Source organism: Denticeps clupeoides, chromosome 20 (genome assembly GCF_900700375.1).
Source record: "Denticeps clupeoides chromosome 20, fDenClu1.1, whole genome shotgun sequence".
Classification (NCBI taxonomy): Eukaryota; Metazoa; Chordata; class Actinopteri; order Clupeiformes; family Denticipitidae; genus Denticeps; species Denticeps clupeoides.
The window spans coordinates 14,485,588-14,499,600 of record NC_041726.1 but is presented as its reverse complement, the minus strand read 5'-3'; the positions used below and the strand labels follow the sequence as shown (position 1 = coordinate 14,499,600).

The 14,013-nt window shown below is 42.0% G+C and overlaps 2 protein-coding genes across 2 annotated transcripts; both read left to right on the top strand.

The window, feature by feature from the left end:
• Positions 1-1,768: 1,768 nt before the first annotated feature.
• On the top strand, positions 1,769-2,954 carry LOC114770473 (type-4 ice-structuring protein LS-12-like). Its single transcript, XM_028964427.1, has 4 exons — positions 1,769-1,999; positions 2,122-2,192; positions 2,457-2,580; positions 2,677-2,954. Exons 2-4 carry the CDS (start codon positions 2,144-2,146, stop codon positions 2,888-2,890), a joined length of 387 nt encoding a protein of 128 aa, XP_028820260.1. The 5' UTR covers positions 1,769-1,999; positions 2,122-2,143; the 3' UTR covers positions 2,891-2,954.
• A 1,810-nt stretch (positions 2,955-4,764) lies between these two features.
• lix1l (limb and CNS expressed 1 like) lies at positions 4,765-13,550 on the top strand. The gene is made up of 6 exons (XM_028963235.1): positions 4,765-5,083; positions 6,946-7,109; positions 7,891-8,031; positions 8,111-8,206; positions 8,687-8,764; positions 10,804-13,550. The coding sequence occupies exons 1-6, from the start codon at positions 4,765-4,767 to the stop codon at positions 11,056-11,058; spliced, it is 1,053 nt and encodes a 350-aa protein (XP_028819068.1). The 3' UTR covers positions 11,059-13,550.
• The last annotated feature ends 463 nt before the right edge of the window (positions 13,551-14,013 follow it).

Genomic DNA, 14,013 nt, shown 5'->3' with positions numbered 1-14,013 from the left:
CCCAAAAAAAGTGAAAGTGATTGATTTATTTATTTATTGTCATTGTGACACACAACGAAATGTGTCCTCTGCCTGTCCCCCGTCTGCCTGAGAGCAGCACATGCGGACGGTACCTTCGGTTACGAGTCTGTTTCCTTACCCACTAGGCCCACCACCACCACCAGAAGATAATTGGACAACTTGCAGCAGTTTGTAGACGGTCCCTTATTGGTGGTTGCATTACTTCTTTTAAATTGAAAGCGATAGACTAGTGGGTAACACACTCGTCTACGAACCAGTAGACCCAGGTTCAAATCCAGCTTACTACCATTGTGTCCCTGAGCAAGGCACTTAACCCTGAGTGTCCCCAAGGGGACTGTCCCTGTCACTACTGACTGTAAGCTGCTCTGGATAAGGGCGTCTGATAAATGCCGTAAATGTGAATAAAAATTAATCCGTTTTAATCCATTTAATCAGTTTTTCTCTGCCTCCCGATTTGACTGGATCCCTCTCTGAACCTGTTCCACAATAGGTGTTGACGGTGCCTTGCTCGCCTCTGCAGTCCTCGTGTGGTTTGGCATCTTTGTGCTGACCCACGGCTTGTATCTACAAAGCCATGTGACCCAACTGTTGTTGAAATGAAACTCTCCACGCTGAGGTCAACTTTAAAGTTATTTACTCATCACGCTGGGGTTCTCATGGTCTCAGACTATCTTAAAGCCATTTTAAAGTGCAGGTCAAAGTTCCGATTGGGCCGATATGAATTGAATGGTATCTGCTTATATGTACTGTACTTTGTCTGAGCTGGAACTTAGTACACTAATAAATGATTAGGAGGCGGGGGTGCATTTTAAAACGAGTTACATATGTTCTAAATAAAGAAGCAGCGACATTATTTAAATCATCGTCCTTCAGCTCGGAGAAGCGACAATTTTCAAAAACCCTTACGGATGTTCTGAAAAAAGAAACCACATTGTTACGGCCGTTGTCCTTCAGCTTGGAGAAGATACAATTTTAATGGTTTGGAAGAGGCCAGCTGCTTGTCTTTTTAGAAAAGGTGACATTCATGCCAGGCCTTGATGGCGTAAATTTCACGGTTTTCTTTGAATTGGTTGATTCGATTTGGTTTAAAAAAAAAAAAAAGTTCCTTTTTTTTCCCTCCAGAAAAAATGAGTTTGATGCGAAATATTTCAAAATCATCCTCTTCTCCCTTCGGCTGCTCCCATTAGGGGTCGCCAGTTGACCCGGCAACAGGTTTATGGCGGATGCGACCCTCCCCATTGGGTTTAAAGGAATGATGACGTGGTAGGAGGTAGAAGCCCAGCCGCAGCGAACACATCATTCCGCCGGAACTCAGGACTGATAAAGGTTCCTCTCTACACGTATGCAGATATTTTAATCATTAACACCACTTTCCAGCTACCACATTCATTTACAAAACCAACAATTTTTAATACATTATGTTGTTTTTTTGGACAAAACCCTTTAGGACATTTCTAAATGAGCCTTAACTTGTGCTTAACGGTGCTGTAAATAAGTGCAATAAAGAAACAGGTACTATGTGGTAATGTTATACTGGTCACACCAGTGTAATGTCATCAGCAATACGAAGTGGTTCATACTTTGATTTGGACGATACTTGGAGTAAATCCTGTGTGCTGTGAATGTTTATTCTAAAGCCGGTAACTGTTCGCTCAGAGATCAAACGTGAGTGATTGATTGAATCGGGTTACGTTGTGTCTGAAGATCAGACAAGCTCCTGATCTTTCGCCAGTCGGCACGGTGAAATGTCCCGTTTGTTAGCCGACTCCCACAGGACGGGGAGGGACAACTGGACTTTGAAAAAAGATGCCCGGGTGGCAGGCCCTGTAACAAGGGTCACCTCACGAACGGCCAGCCCCGTCCTCCGGCAGCCAATGGGCTTCCCTCCAAACCGTCTACCCAGCATTCCACACACGTATAAGACAGCGAGGAAACGAAGGCATCGGTACCATCGGGTGCAAAAGGTCCAGCCGTGAAGGTGAGTGTCGGTTCAGCCTGCTCGTTTCACTGTAGAAAATAACGTACAACGTTTACAGATCGCAAGGACACTGCAGGCGGTGTAATGTAATACGTTGTAATACCTTGTTCTTTGTCCATTAGGGTCCCTGTGAAATCATCAGCCATGAAAGTCCTCATTGTTGCAGTCCTTGCTGTTCTGGCTCTGGCTCACGGTAAGGGATGTTTTGTTATTGCATTATTACTGAAAAATAAAAGGAAGCGTAAAAGCATTTTTCCAGATGTGAACAGTAGCATCACAACATGTGACTGTTAACTTCATCTGGCACTGAACTTACAACAATATAGCGATATATTTTCACGGCTGATCACTGCTCACTAAGGGCGATGGGTTACAAGCAGAGGACACATTACGTCGTGTCACAATGACAATCACGTCACTTTCATTGCATCTCTATACTAAAAAAAAAAACATACAGGAAGTGAGTCTGCCTCAATGGTGAAACGTGAAGCCCCTGCCGACATCGAGAAGCTGACCAAGTACCTTGAGGACATGTCTGCCCTGCTGTCATCCACCACCCAGGACCTGGTCAGTCAGGCACAGTGAGTAACATTTCTGCTTTAACCCTAACCTTTCACTACCTAATAGCAAATTAGGGTTTCTTATTTGTAACGGACACCTCGCCTCGTACCATTTAGGACCTACATCCAGGAGGGTAAGGGACAGATTGAACCTCTGGCTGAGAAGATCCAGGCCCAGCTGAAGCCCCTGGCTGCTAATATGGAGGAGCAGCTGAAACCCCTTGCCGAGTCCGTCCAGGCCCAACTCAAACCCCTGGCCGACTCCGTCCAGACTCAGATGGAGGACATCTTCAAGATGCTGATGGAGAAGACCAAGGCCATTGGCCAGTAAAGCTGTCCTGCCTCTGAATATGCCTACAGTTGTTAAGAACATCATTAAAGACTGTTAGAACTGATGCACTTTCTCTGTGGGTTTTTATTGGCTAGAGCCACTCTTTTTCATTACTTTTTAAAAGTACAAATATTAATGGCAATATTCTCTGTAATACACCCAAGGTTGTGTTACACCATGAGTGATGGACTCGTCATCAACTTCAGCACGCCAGTACCAACATCTTAAGATAAGGCTTTGCCAGTGTATTACTGTTGCACTGGTTCACTGGCTATTCAGAGAAACAGTGGTGGCCTAGTGGCCCTGTAATCAGAAGGTTGCCGGTTCGAATCCCGACTCGCCAAGGTCCCCATCAAGGACAAAATCAGCAAAACCCGATCAGCTCTATAATAATATAATAACACCAAAACCCCCCGATCAGCCAAGGTGCCACTGAGCAAAGCCCTGTCCCCACACACTGCTCCTTGGGCGCCTGTCATGGCTGCCCACTGCTCACTCAAGGTGAGGGTTAATTGTCACATTTCACCGTGACAATCACTTAACTTTCACTACAGCAACATTTAAACAACTTTCCCTAAATGGTTCAGCACCATAAAGAACCTTTGCAGAGGTTCCAGTTTTATATGAAACTGTGTTTTATATTACGTTTCAAGCTTAAACATGAACAGTGCTTGACTCTGCCTGGAGGGGATCGGGAATATGCAGGCATATTAAATGTACGGTGATTGAATGTACACACCAAATGCATTTAATTATGGAACTTATGCAGAACAGCATTACAACATGCACTATTATGATAAAATGAAATAACACTGATAAATCCAACCATAATCCAAACCAAAGACTGAGCTGCACTATGCTTTACATAAAATTGAAAAATGAAATAAATACGAATCTAAATGAACAAGAACAGCCACAATGTACAAAAAGTAACGTACAAACTCTACTGTACTCTATGTACTGTAATGTGTTTTCTGTTAACATTTTTGCTCCAGGTTCTGTTTACAGAACTCTTGATACATAGAACTATAAATTATAGACCACCTCTCTCTGTTCTGTCTTCAAGAATGAGTTCAAGTTGTTGTATTTCTACCTTCAACTGTTCTCTCAGTGGTGACTTAAACGTGGCTACGCGATTGCGTCATAACGCGTCGTCCAACTGGAGCAGACCGCTTGCAAGCCTGAATGGCCTTGTTGCCATGTCCGCTAAATATAAGCGAATATGAATGGATTTTATTTCTGGGGAAAATTTAGATTTAAAATGTTGTTTTATTCTTCAGCTAGGTAGTCCAGATCCGAAATGGGACAGACATGGCATCGTAATTATTAAATAAAACGCCGCAAACAATAATAACAATAATAGGCCGAAATAAATGTGCTTGTTTCTTTCGAGTTTAGTTTCAGATAAGAAAACATGGTCACCAAAAATGCGATCACATCATTCCTGTTTGCAGGCAACACATTTATTTATTTGTGGGCGAGAGTACAAAGCTTTCGAAATAGGAACTTTGGTTAGCAGGTTTGATTATTAAGATCCAATTTGACTGCTTTTTCCTACATAAAAAAATGATTCCGTCGAATAAATGCGGCTGTTTTGGGCTCGTGTACTTCAACTGAGTAATAAAGGGTCAGGCTGGATATTTTCTTCTATTCATGTGTGTACACATCACACCGTGTGAATAAAAGCGAGATCTGGCAACACGGTCTGGCAGCCAGACGGTCTAATCCTCCCCGGGACGCACGGAACCGAACGAACCGACGTTGTTTGTCTCTTTTTGTCCGGCGACAAATCGCCCATCCCGCCCCGCCCCGCCCCGACCGGGCCGATCCGGATCGGGCTCTCCGTTTCCTCCCCGGGCGGCCCTGTTCGCACCATGGACTCTCTCCGTCCTCAGCGCCTGCAGCCGGGGGTAGGATATGGGGGGAGCGCCGCTGGGACCTTGCGCTCGTCCCTCCGTCCCGGCGTCTCTCCCCTGTCCGCCTCCCCCGGGCCGCCGCCGCCGCCGCCGCCGCCGCCGCCGCTCCAGCTGCACAGCCTCGGCGTGGGGATGGGCGTGATGGGCGCCGCGGGGCTCGGGATGGCCGGGATGGCCGGAATCGGGCTGTGCAACCCGGCCAACCCCGCCGTGCTGAGGGAGGCGGTGGACGCGGTGGTCCGGAGTTTCGCGAAACACACGCAGGGTTACGGGCGAGGTGAGTTCCGTGGAAAAGGTTCCTCTCTGGTCCTCCTCACCGCGTGGAGAACTTTTCTGTAGTCCAGCTCAGCCTGGGTCATTGGTGGAATTTCTGTTTTGCAAACCGAGCAGGACAATAAATGAGCAAATATCACCTGCAATAGGCCTAGAGTGAACCAGAAGACCCGGGTTCGAACCCCACTTTCTACCATTGTGACCCTGATCAGGACACTAAGTGGGGGGGGAGGGGGGGGGGGGGGGGGGACTGTCCCTGTCACTACTGACCGTACGTACGTATGATAAATGCTGTAACTATAAAATGAACATAAAAGACTGAACATGCGCAAAAAGTAAAATGTGACGGGTACCATGATAACAGATGCACAGAACGTCACAGATCAGGTGTTTACTGAAATGAGGTTCAAACATTGTATACCATGAACCAAATGGGGCAGTGGTGGCCTGGCCCCGTAATCAGAAGGGTGCCGCTTCAAATCTAGATCCACCAAGGTGCCACTGAGCAAAGCACCGTCCCCACACACTGCTCCCCGGGCGCCTGTCATGGCTGCCCACTGCTCACCAAGGGTGGTGGTTAAAAGCGGAGGACACATTTCATTGTGTCACTGTGTGCTGTGCTGCAGTGTTTTCATAATCACAATCACTTCACTTTCAAAATATCTCCACCACGGTTCAAAAGTTCAGGGCCATGCAGAAATAGACTTGTTTCCCATGATAAATGAGTTTGAAGAGGAGTTATTATTCTATAAATAAGAAATTTCTAGAATAATAACTGACGCACCAGGTTTAGAGCTTGTTTAATTTGTGTAACTGTTTTCAGCTTTACTTCTCATTCCACTGGAACTCAACACTATTTGTTGCTGATAAAGTTCTTCTCTACACGTGTACAGATATTCCACCACTAACAGACATACCCAACTTCCAGAGTTATTTTCATCTAAACATTTCTGAATCCAAATCTGAAAGTTGGAAATTACTAAATGACCCTAAACTTTGGAACGGTAGTGTACATAAAACCCAGAGTTTATGGCATTTATCAGACACCCTTATCAATCAGTAGTAACAGGGACAGTCCCCCTGGATACACTCGGGGTTAAGTGTCCTGCTCAGGGACACGATGGTATTAAGTGGACATTGTGGCCTCCTGGTTTATAGGCGAGTGTCTCGCCCGCGTCCAGCAAGTTACCGAACAGCACAAGCGATCTAGTTTCCTTTGTAAAAATATAGTCCTAAAGAACAAAACAGCACTTAGGCGGAAGAACATTGCTGAACATATTTTAATGTTTTTTTACACTAAAAATGACACTTCAGAATAAAAAGGGTGAATAAAGGTTGTAAATGTGAACTTAAAAATAAAAGTGCAACACTGTTCTATCGTACAGAGATGATTCCAATTCTGATTTAATAACACACATCGTCATCATCTGGCTGAGGAAGGAAAAACTACATAGAACCGGATAAGATAGATAGAAGGTAGTCAATAGCGACCGTACCGTGACCTCTCTGCTCCGGCAGATCGTAGACACGTAGATCGCCCACCGCTACACTAAAGTAAACGTACTACGCGTGTGTATACAGAGTCTTGAATGTGTGCTCTTCTTCTGGAGCCAGTGCCGACAGACTGTAAACCACTTTAGAGCGGCACTTTATATTTTAGTGGGATCAAATCTAGGTTTTCCGAACCAGAAAGTGATCTAGCTTTACTATCGTAGCTCTAGAATCAACAGAACCTTTATTTGGTTTGTTTGGTTTTGTACGTACTGTTATATGCATCTAGGCATTTGTTAAAGAGAGAAGCGCTCAAGTTCTATTTTCAGTATTCATCTTCGGTTTTGCTGATTCAATGTTTGGTTGTCTCCGCAGTGAACGTGGTGGAGGCGTTGCAGGAGTTTTGGCAGATGAAGCAGTCACGGGGCGCTGACCTCAGAAACGGGGCGCTGGTGGTGTATGAAATGGTTCCGTCCAACAGCCCGCCCTACGTGTGTTATGTCAGCCTCCCTGGAGGAAGCTGCTTTGGAAGCTTCCAAGTAAGAGCCCCTGACCACGTATTTCCAAATGCTGCAAACCCAAAACACATTTACTAGGAAGCCCTCACACCAGCACATGCTTCTCATTACCGTGTAATTGAGTATAAAAAATTTTAGAAATGTTTTTTTTTATGTCCTCAAGGCTGTAAAATAGTCCCCACATGTATTGGTCCACATGGACTGAATGATTTGTGATGCTCATTGTGAAATCACAGTGAGGGTGCATTACAAAAGTCAGATTAATGAATGACTTAATTAATAGTTTAATTAATAACCCATCCCAGGACATTGGGCGGGTGTTAAATAATAGATTTTCATCATTTAAAATAAACTGTATAAGCAGTTAGCAACATGGCCTTAGACCTCCACGTTTGCAAGGTCCTCCCTGCGTTTGCACAGGCATCCTCAGTGTTCTCCGGTTTCCTCCCATCATCCACACTAGGTGAAGTGACATCTCTGAATTGTGACTATGAGAGTGTATATAAAATATGTTGCCCTTTTTTTCATAACCAAACATAGAACATTTATTAGCTACATGGCATTTACCAATTTCATTTATCAACATAAAGAAGACTCAACCACTACAAGCAGATGCCACAAAAAGTTTTTTTGTCACAGGAAATAATACATTTCGAATTTTGTGCATTTAAAAAAAATACTGCTTTTAGATCTCAATAACGTGTAATACAAATAATAATTTCCTAGAAAATATTATTGCATTGTGTTGCTGCGCTACAGCCATTGGAACTGTTCAGCAGCTGCTGTTTAACCTATGTTACAGTTTTGTCCAACGAAGGCTGAGGCACGACGGAGTGCAGCGAAAATTGCTTTAATGAATTCGGTCTTCAATGAGCATCCCTCCCGCCGCATTACAGATGAGTTCATTGAGAAGAGCGTGTGTGAAGCCTTATCCTCCTTTAACGTGAGCGGCGAACATGCGTTTACTTTCGAATATAATGTGGACTCCACAGTAATATAACATGACTGAACCCCATCCACAGGGAAACAGGGAAGAAGCGGACAACCCCAACACTGGGATTGGGGCGTTCCGTTTCATGCTGGAATCCAACAAGGGAAAGTCCATGCTTGAGTTCCAGGTAAATATATATCATGGAAAAGGGACGAAAAAAAAAAAAAAAAGTATTGACATTGGATCCAGTTTTCAGATTTTGGTATGATCAGATATGTGCTTCATCTCACAGTCACATCATGCCCATGGAGCGTGACTTCAGAAAGATTGGCTTATGAAATATTGCAAATTGTCAAAATGCTTGTTGACTTTGGCGGTCAGAAGTTTTTTTTTTTTTTTTTCAAAAATAACGTGCAACTTTGACCAACTAATTACATCAAATGCGCATAAACTACATTAGACGTACGTATGTGTAGGTGGAAAAGCCTGCAGCTAAGTGTGTGTGTGCATTGCTGAATCTGCCGCGTTCTGCACAACATTAACGCAGTATTGGGTACGCAGGGGGTATATCCAATTTTAATGAGTCAACTTACACAATATATATGTGTGTGTGTTTGTTTACTAATAAAAATATATTTTGTTATTTCTGACAAATGTCTGTGCCTAGGAACTGATGACTGTTTTCCAGCTTCTGCACTGGAATGGAAGCCTAAAGGCAATGAGGGAGAGACAGTGTTCCCGTCAGGTATATTAAATAAATAATATTTATAAAATGCCTGTATTCTGTGTGTGTGTGTGTGTGTGTGTATGTGTGTGTGTGTATATATATATATACACACACACACACACACACACACACACACACATATACATACACATACATACATACACATACATACATACACACACACACACACACACACACAGTACAGGCCAAAAGTTTGGACACGCCTTCTCATTCAATGTTTTCTTAATTTTCATGACCATTTACGTTGGTAGATTCTCACTAAAGGCATCAAAATTTTGGCCCATAGTGTGTGTGTATATTATATATCATTTCCTATAGGGCTGCACGATTTGGGGAAAAAGACATATTGCAATTATTGAGATCAATATTGCGATATGCGATTGCGATATGATAAAGGACACTTGCTTGTATATCAATGAAAAGTTGCATACAAATTACTTAGTGAAATGTTTAATTTCAAATGAAACATACAAACTACTTATAACAACTTGAAATGCCCAGTGCTTTCAAAATACAATATTCTACAAAATTAAATAAATCACAAAAAACTCTTTACATTACTGTCGAACGACAAACCCTGATAAGGCTAAACAACTGTTTTGATTATATTTGGCCATTATAAAATCCCGTATTATAGTTCTTACGTTTAACCAAAACGTTGTTTGGAGGCTGACTTGAACACAGTGATGCATAGCTTTGCTAGCTTAGCTAAGGTTAAGATTTGTTAACTGAGGTGAATTTCTTTAGGAAACCTTCAAAGTTTGAGAAAAGTTAACTAAACAGCTAAGAACAGTCTAAATAGTTAATGCCTCCGTTTAGCCAAACTGACTTGAACACAGGAATGCATAGCTTCGCTAGCTTAGCCTAGCTTAGCTAAGGTTAAGACTTATAAAACAGGGATTTTATAATGGCCAAATATATTCAAAACAATTGTCCAGCCTTACCTATGAAATGTAATCCCCCGGGATCTGGTTTGGAGCGTACAGCGGTTTGTACAGCCCCAAGCAGCACAAGAGTGAGGCATTTTTATGCACTTCTCTCCATAGACATGTATATGCTTCACGCCACAGCAGAGCCTATCGCAATATGGCGGCGACGTTGACGTACGATGCAGCTCGTCATGCGACGTCTACCCAGTCACGAATCTGAGGTCTCCATTGAACCGAATCGAAAGTCATGTGACCAAACACATCACATCCGACTGAAATGAGACTTCAGTCAGCTCGCAAACTTTGAGAGAATGGAGCGGATATTTTGCCGATCCAATCCATGTACTAATCATTTAAATCGCAGCTTTTTGCGTTCATGCAATCGCACAGACTGACATCACGATTACGATTGCGATTAGATTAATCGTGCAGCACTAATTTCCTAGGGAAATTCATTTTCCCTTCAGAATTCTGTATAAAACACCACATAATGACAACGTGAAAATAATGTTTACTTGAGGTTTTTGCAAATGTATTAAAAATAAAAAGACCTGATAAGTTTAGAATCTGATGCCACAAGCTTGGCCCACCTATCCTTGGCGTGTTCCTCTTTGCAGCACCTCTGAAAGATGTGAAGTGTTCGTGCAGCCGTTTTTAAAATCTCTCCAGAGATGTTCAATAAGATTGAAGTCTGGGCTCTGGCTGGGCCACTCAAGGACATTCACAGAGTTGTCCTGAAGCGTCTCCTTTGACATCTTGGCTGTGTGTTTAGGGTTGTTGTCCTGCTGAAATATGAACCGTCACCCCAGTCTCAAGTTCAAGAGCGCTCTGGAGCAGCTTTTCATCCAGGAGTGAAAAATAGTTCATTTAATCCATTTTGGCATAAGGCAGTAACGTAACAAAATGTGGAAAATACTTTCTGTATCAGGTCTGAAGTCAGTTAAGTTTTGTAAAAATTAAAATGTCAATAAAAATAGGGCCCACGGTCACTTCCAGGCTTCCCCATAGCGCAGCAAATTTCCAGAACTATCAGTGGTAGAATTACTGTATTATTTACTGTATATGATTGCAACTCTTGCTTCTCGTCATTGCTGTGTCCTCCAACAGGAAGTGCTGGCTCACTATTCCCATCGGGCGCTGGACGACGACATGCGCACCCAGATGGCTGCTGACTGGGTGAACAGGGAGCAGTCTGTTTCCGGCACCATTAACCGAGAAATCGCCGCAACAGAGCGGGAGCTGGAGGACGCGAGGCTAGCAGGGCGGGAGCTGCGATTTTACAAGGAAAAGAAGGACATCCTGATGTTGGCTGTGGGTCAGTTGGGTGGTGCGAACACTTCCACGTTGCCTTGTGCGTGTTAGGGGTCAGGGGTCAGGGTGGTAAAGATGTTGCTGCTTTGATTGTACCAGACGACCTGATGGGATGGTGTCATGTTAACGCAAAGCCAAATTAGACCAATGTCTGTCCAGTATACCAGAGTATGAAATGCACATAACCTGTTCCATGTAAGACTGAGAGATGAACCAAGATCTGAATTCCGAGATGGCGTGGTATTAACATTTTCTTTACATCACGTAAAATCAAGATTTTTGCTACATTGAGTTTTACATTATTGTGTTTCATCAGTTCAGATCACGTTTTTCCTCGTTGGTCTTATATCTGTGTGGGCTGAGGGTCGAGTGAACACATCAATAAACATTATTAGGGTATTTAGGAAATAATCCCTATACCTTAAGCCAAAGCTGTGTAAAGGATGCCCTATTGGGATCTGGCGTTAAAAGGTCAATATAGGAACATTTTGTGTCCCCATGTGTCCCCATTTGGCGTAAACTAAGTAATCCACCCAAAACTATCCACGCTAACCACGGTTTGTTTGAAGAACACATTAGTGCTCAAATAGCAAATAAGATTTTTCCAAAAAAACTAAATAATTATATGGAGCATTCATTTATATGTGATTTTTTTAAAAATGTTATCGTGTATACGTAAAAAAAAAAACAGCTAAACATGTTCACACTCATAGTAACCAAACAAAACTATGACAATATTCATACAGTTGCCATTACATACAGTGAATTTCACAATTCAGGTTCTTTTTGATACCAAGAAGGCAATCGCATAGCAAGTTAGTATACTTTTGCATTTAAATGCTTGTTTTTATTTTATTTCATTTTTTATATATATTTTTTTAACACAAGAAGAGGACAATTGTGCAATATAGAATTTTTTTTTACAATTTTCAACTGTTCCCATTTTACTGACATCATATTTATGTCCCCGAATCCCTTTTGGGGATGCAGTACTAACAGGAATATTGCTCTTCCCAATGCCACAGAAAAGCACATGAAGGAGAACCATGTAGAAGCCATATTCACAAGTGCAATCCATTTTTATGTAGACGTTGGGAACGTCCCCGGGATTTTGTCTTTTTGTCACTGATATTGGTTAACTTGCTCAAGTCTTCCCCAGGTGAATGGGATTCATTCTGGGCCATTCTGTTTTGTAGTGATTTTTAACGTGCGCGTCTACAATTTTAAAAGTTTTAGGCCGGGGGTCAGCAACAGAAATGCAACAGCAGCAAAGTTGGGCCAAAACTTGAAATTGACACACAAGTGAAGTAAAGCAATCACAAGTCTAACTGAGCTGGCTGGCCGCAGTATAACGCAGTACTGCCTGCCTCAATGTGTTTTAGGGATCAAATAGCTCACTTTTTCAGTGTAACTTTTCTGATCTGAACTGTCTGTCCATGTACTGTGGCAAATTTAGACCAGTTCTTCTGAAACTTTTCGTGATGAATACCACCTCCAAATTTAGTTGGCTCTCCAGATACCACCAAGGGTTCAGACCACTTCCCTAACCTTCTGTTTGAAAATTGTTTGTTAAAATGGCATTCTAATACATTGTAAGACCTCCATCTCTACTGCAGTTTCGATATCTGACACTGTAGCAGAGGGATGTTGGCGTCATCTTAACAAATTTCTGATCTTAGTGTCAGAAACTTTAAATAATCCCTCTGGAAGATCCTCTTGCATAGCCTGCACTTCATGCGACACTGTGTGGGCATGCATCTTAAATGCAATTCTTTGTGCACAGTGCAGTTGGTAGCTGGCTAGGTACAAAGGTTGGAGCAGATTGGATAGATGACCAGCATCATATTTGACATCAAACGTAACAAAAAAGGGATCTGAGGAAACCGTGAACTCTAGTGAACTACCACGTGAACAAGCCTGCTAGGCAAAATTCTATTACAAAAATTAAGGAAAAGTGCGGGAAATAAGTAGGTGCATTCATTGTTCAGTTCACTAATATTAAGACAAACATAATGTGAAAACTGCCAGGTAAAGATGGGGTGTTTGACTATTTCATTTATTGTAGCATTCTTCAGCAAACACAAGTGTCATCAACTGAGTGAACCTTTGTTTTTTCAGTTTATAGTAATCAAATGCATGAGTGCAATGCCTTGGCGAACCTTATGATTGGCTTCCTGTACAGAGGTACCATTCTCTTCCTCAATGTAATGTTTTTAATGCATCAACTACACTAAACCTGCAGCCAATTTGTGACTAATGTCCTTTAAATGTATGAAGAATGCCAGCTTATTGAGATTCATTACATGTAAAATGCCTTTTTTTAAACAAATGTAGACTGTTACGATTTTTGTATATTCACATTAGTAATGCTTTTTATAATTTCTAATTGTACTCAATGCTTTCATTTGAACAGTGCATGTATTATGAATACAGCAGCGATGTATTCAATTTTATATAGGCCTTTTTTAGTATGTCAACTTTTTAAAAATAAATGTAGGATTTTATATATACACAAAGGCAATAAAGTAGCCCAGTTAAAAGAGTTGCACTGTCCTGTTTTTTCATAAATTTAATGGAAATCTGTCAAGTGGACATTTACTCTCGAAAAATAACCAGAAATGGCATTGGAATCTACAGCAAGAACAAACCCCAAATTCCAAACATTTCTAGTTATATTTCATTATTGTGCAAATATTTTGAATAAGGAAGGGGCTACACCAGCTTCTGTCCAGTGATGTCTGTTGCAGTTCAATGGAAGCTTTTGCTTTTGCAGTTGGGGATGTGCATGATGTTAATCTGTACAGTCAAATAAAATATAAGGAAAACAAACACCTTATTTCAGTTGTTTACATTAGGTGGGAAATGTGTTTAAAAATCAATACAGCACATGAAATCAATTAATACACATAAACATACACTCCATACCAGCCCCTTCTTATACGATTATAACACAAATCAAGTATAATTTTTTTTCCCCAATAAAAGGAGTTACAAGAAGTTTCAATT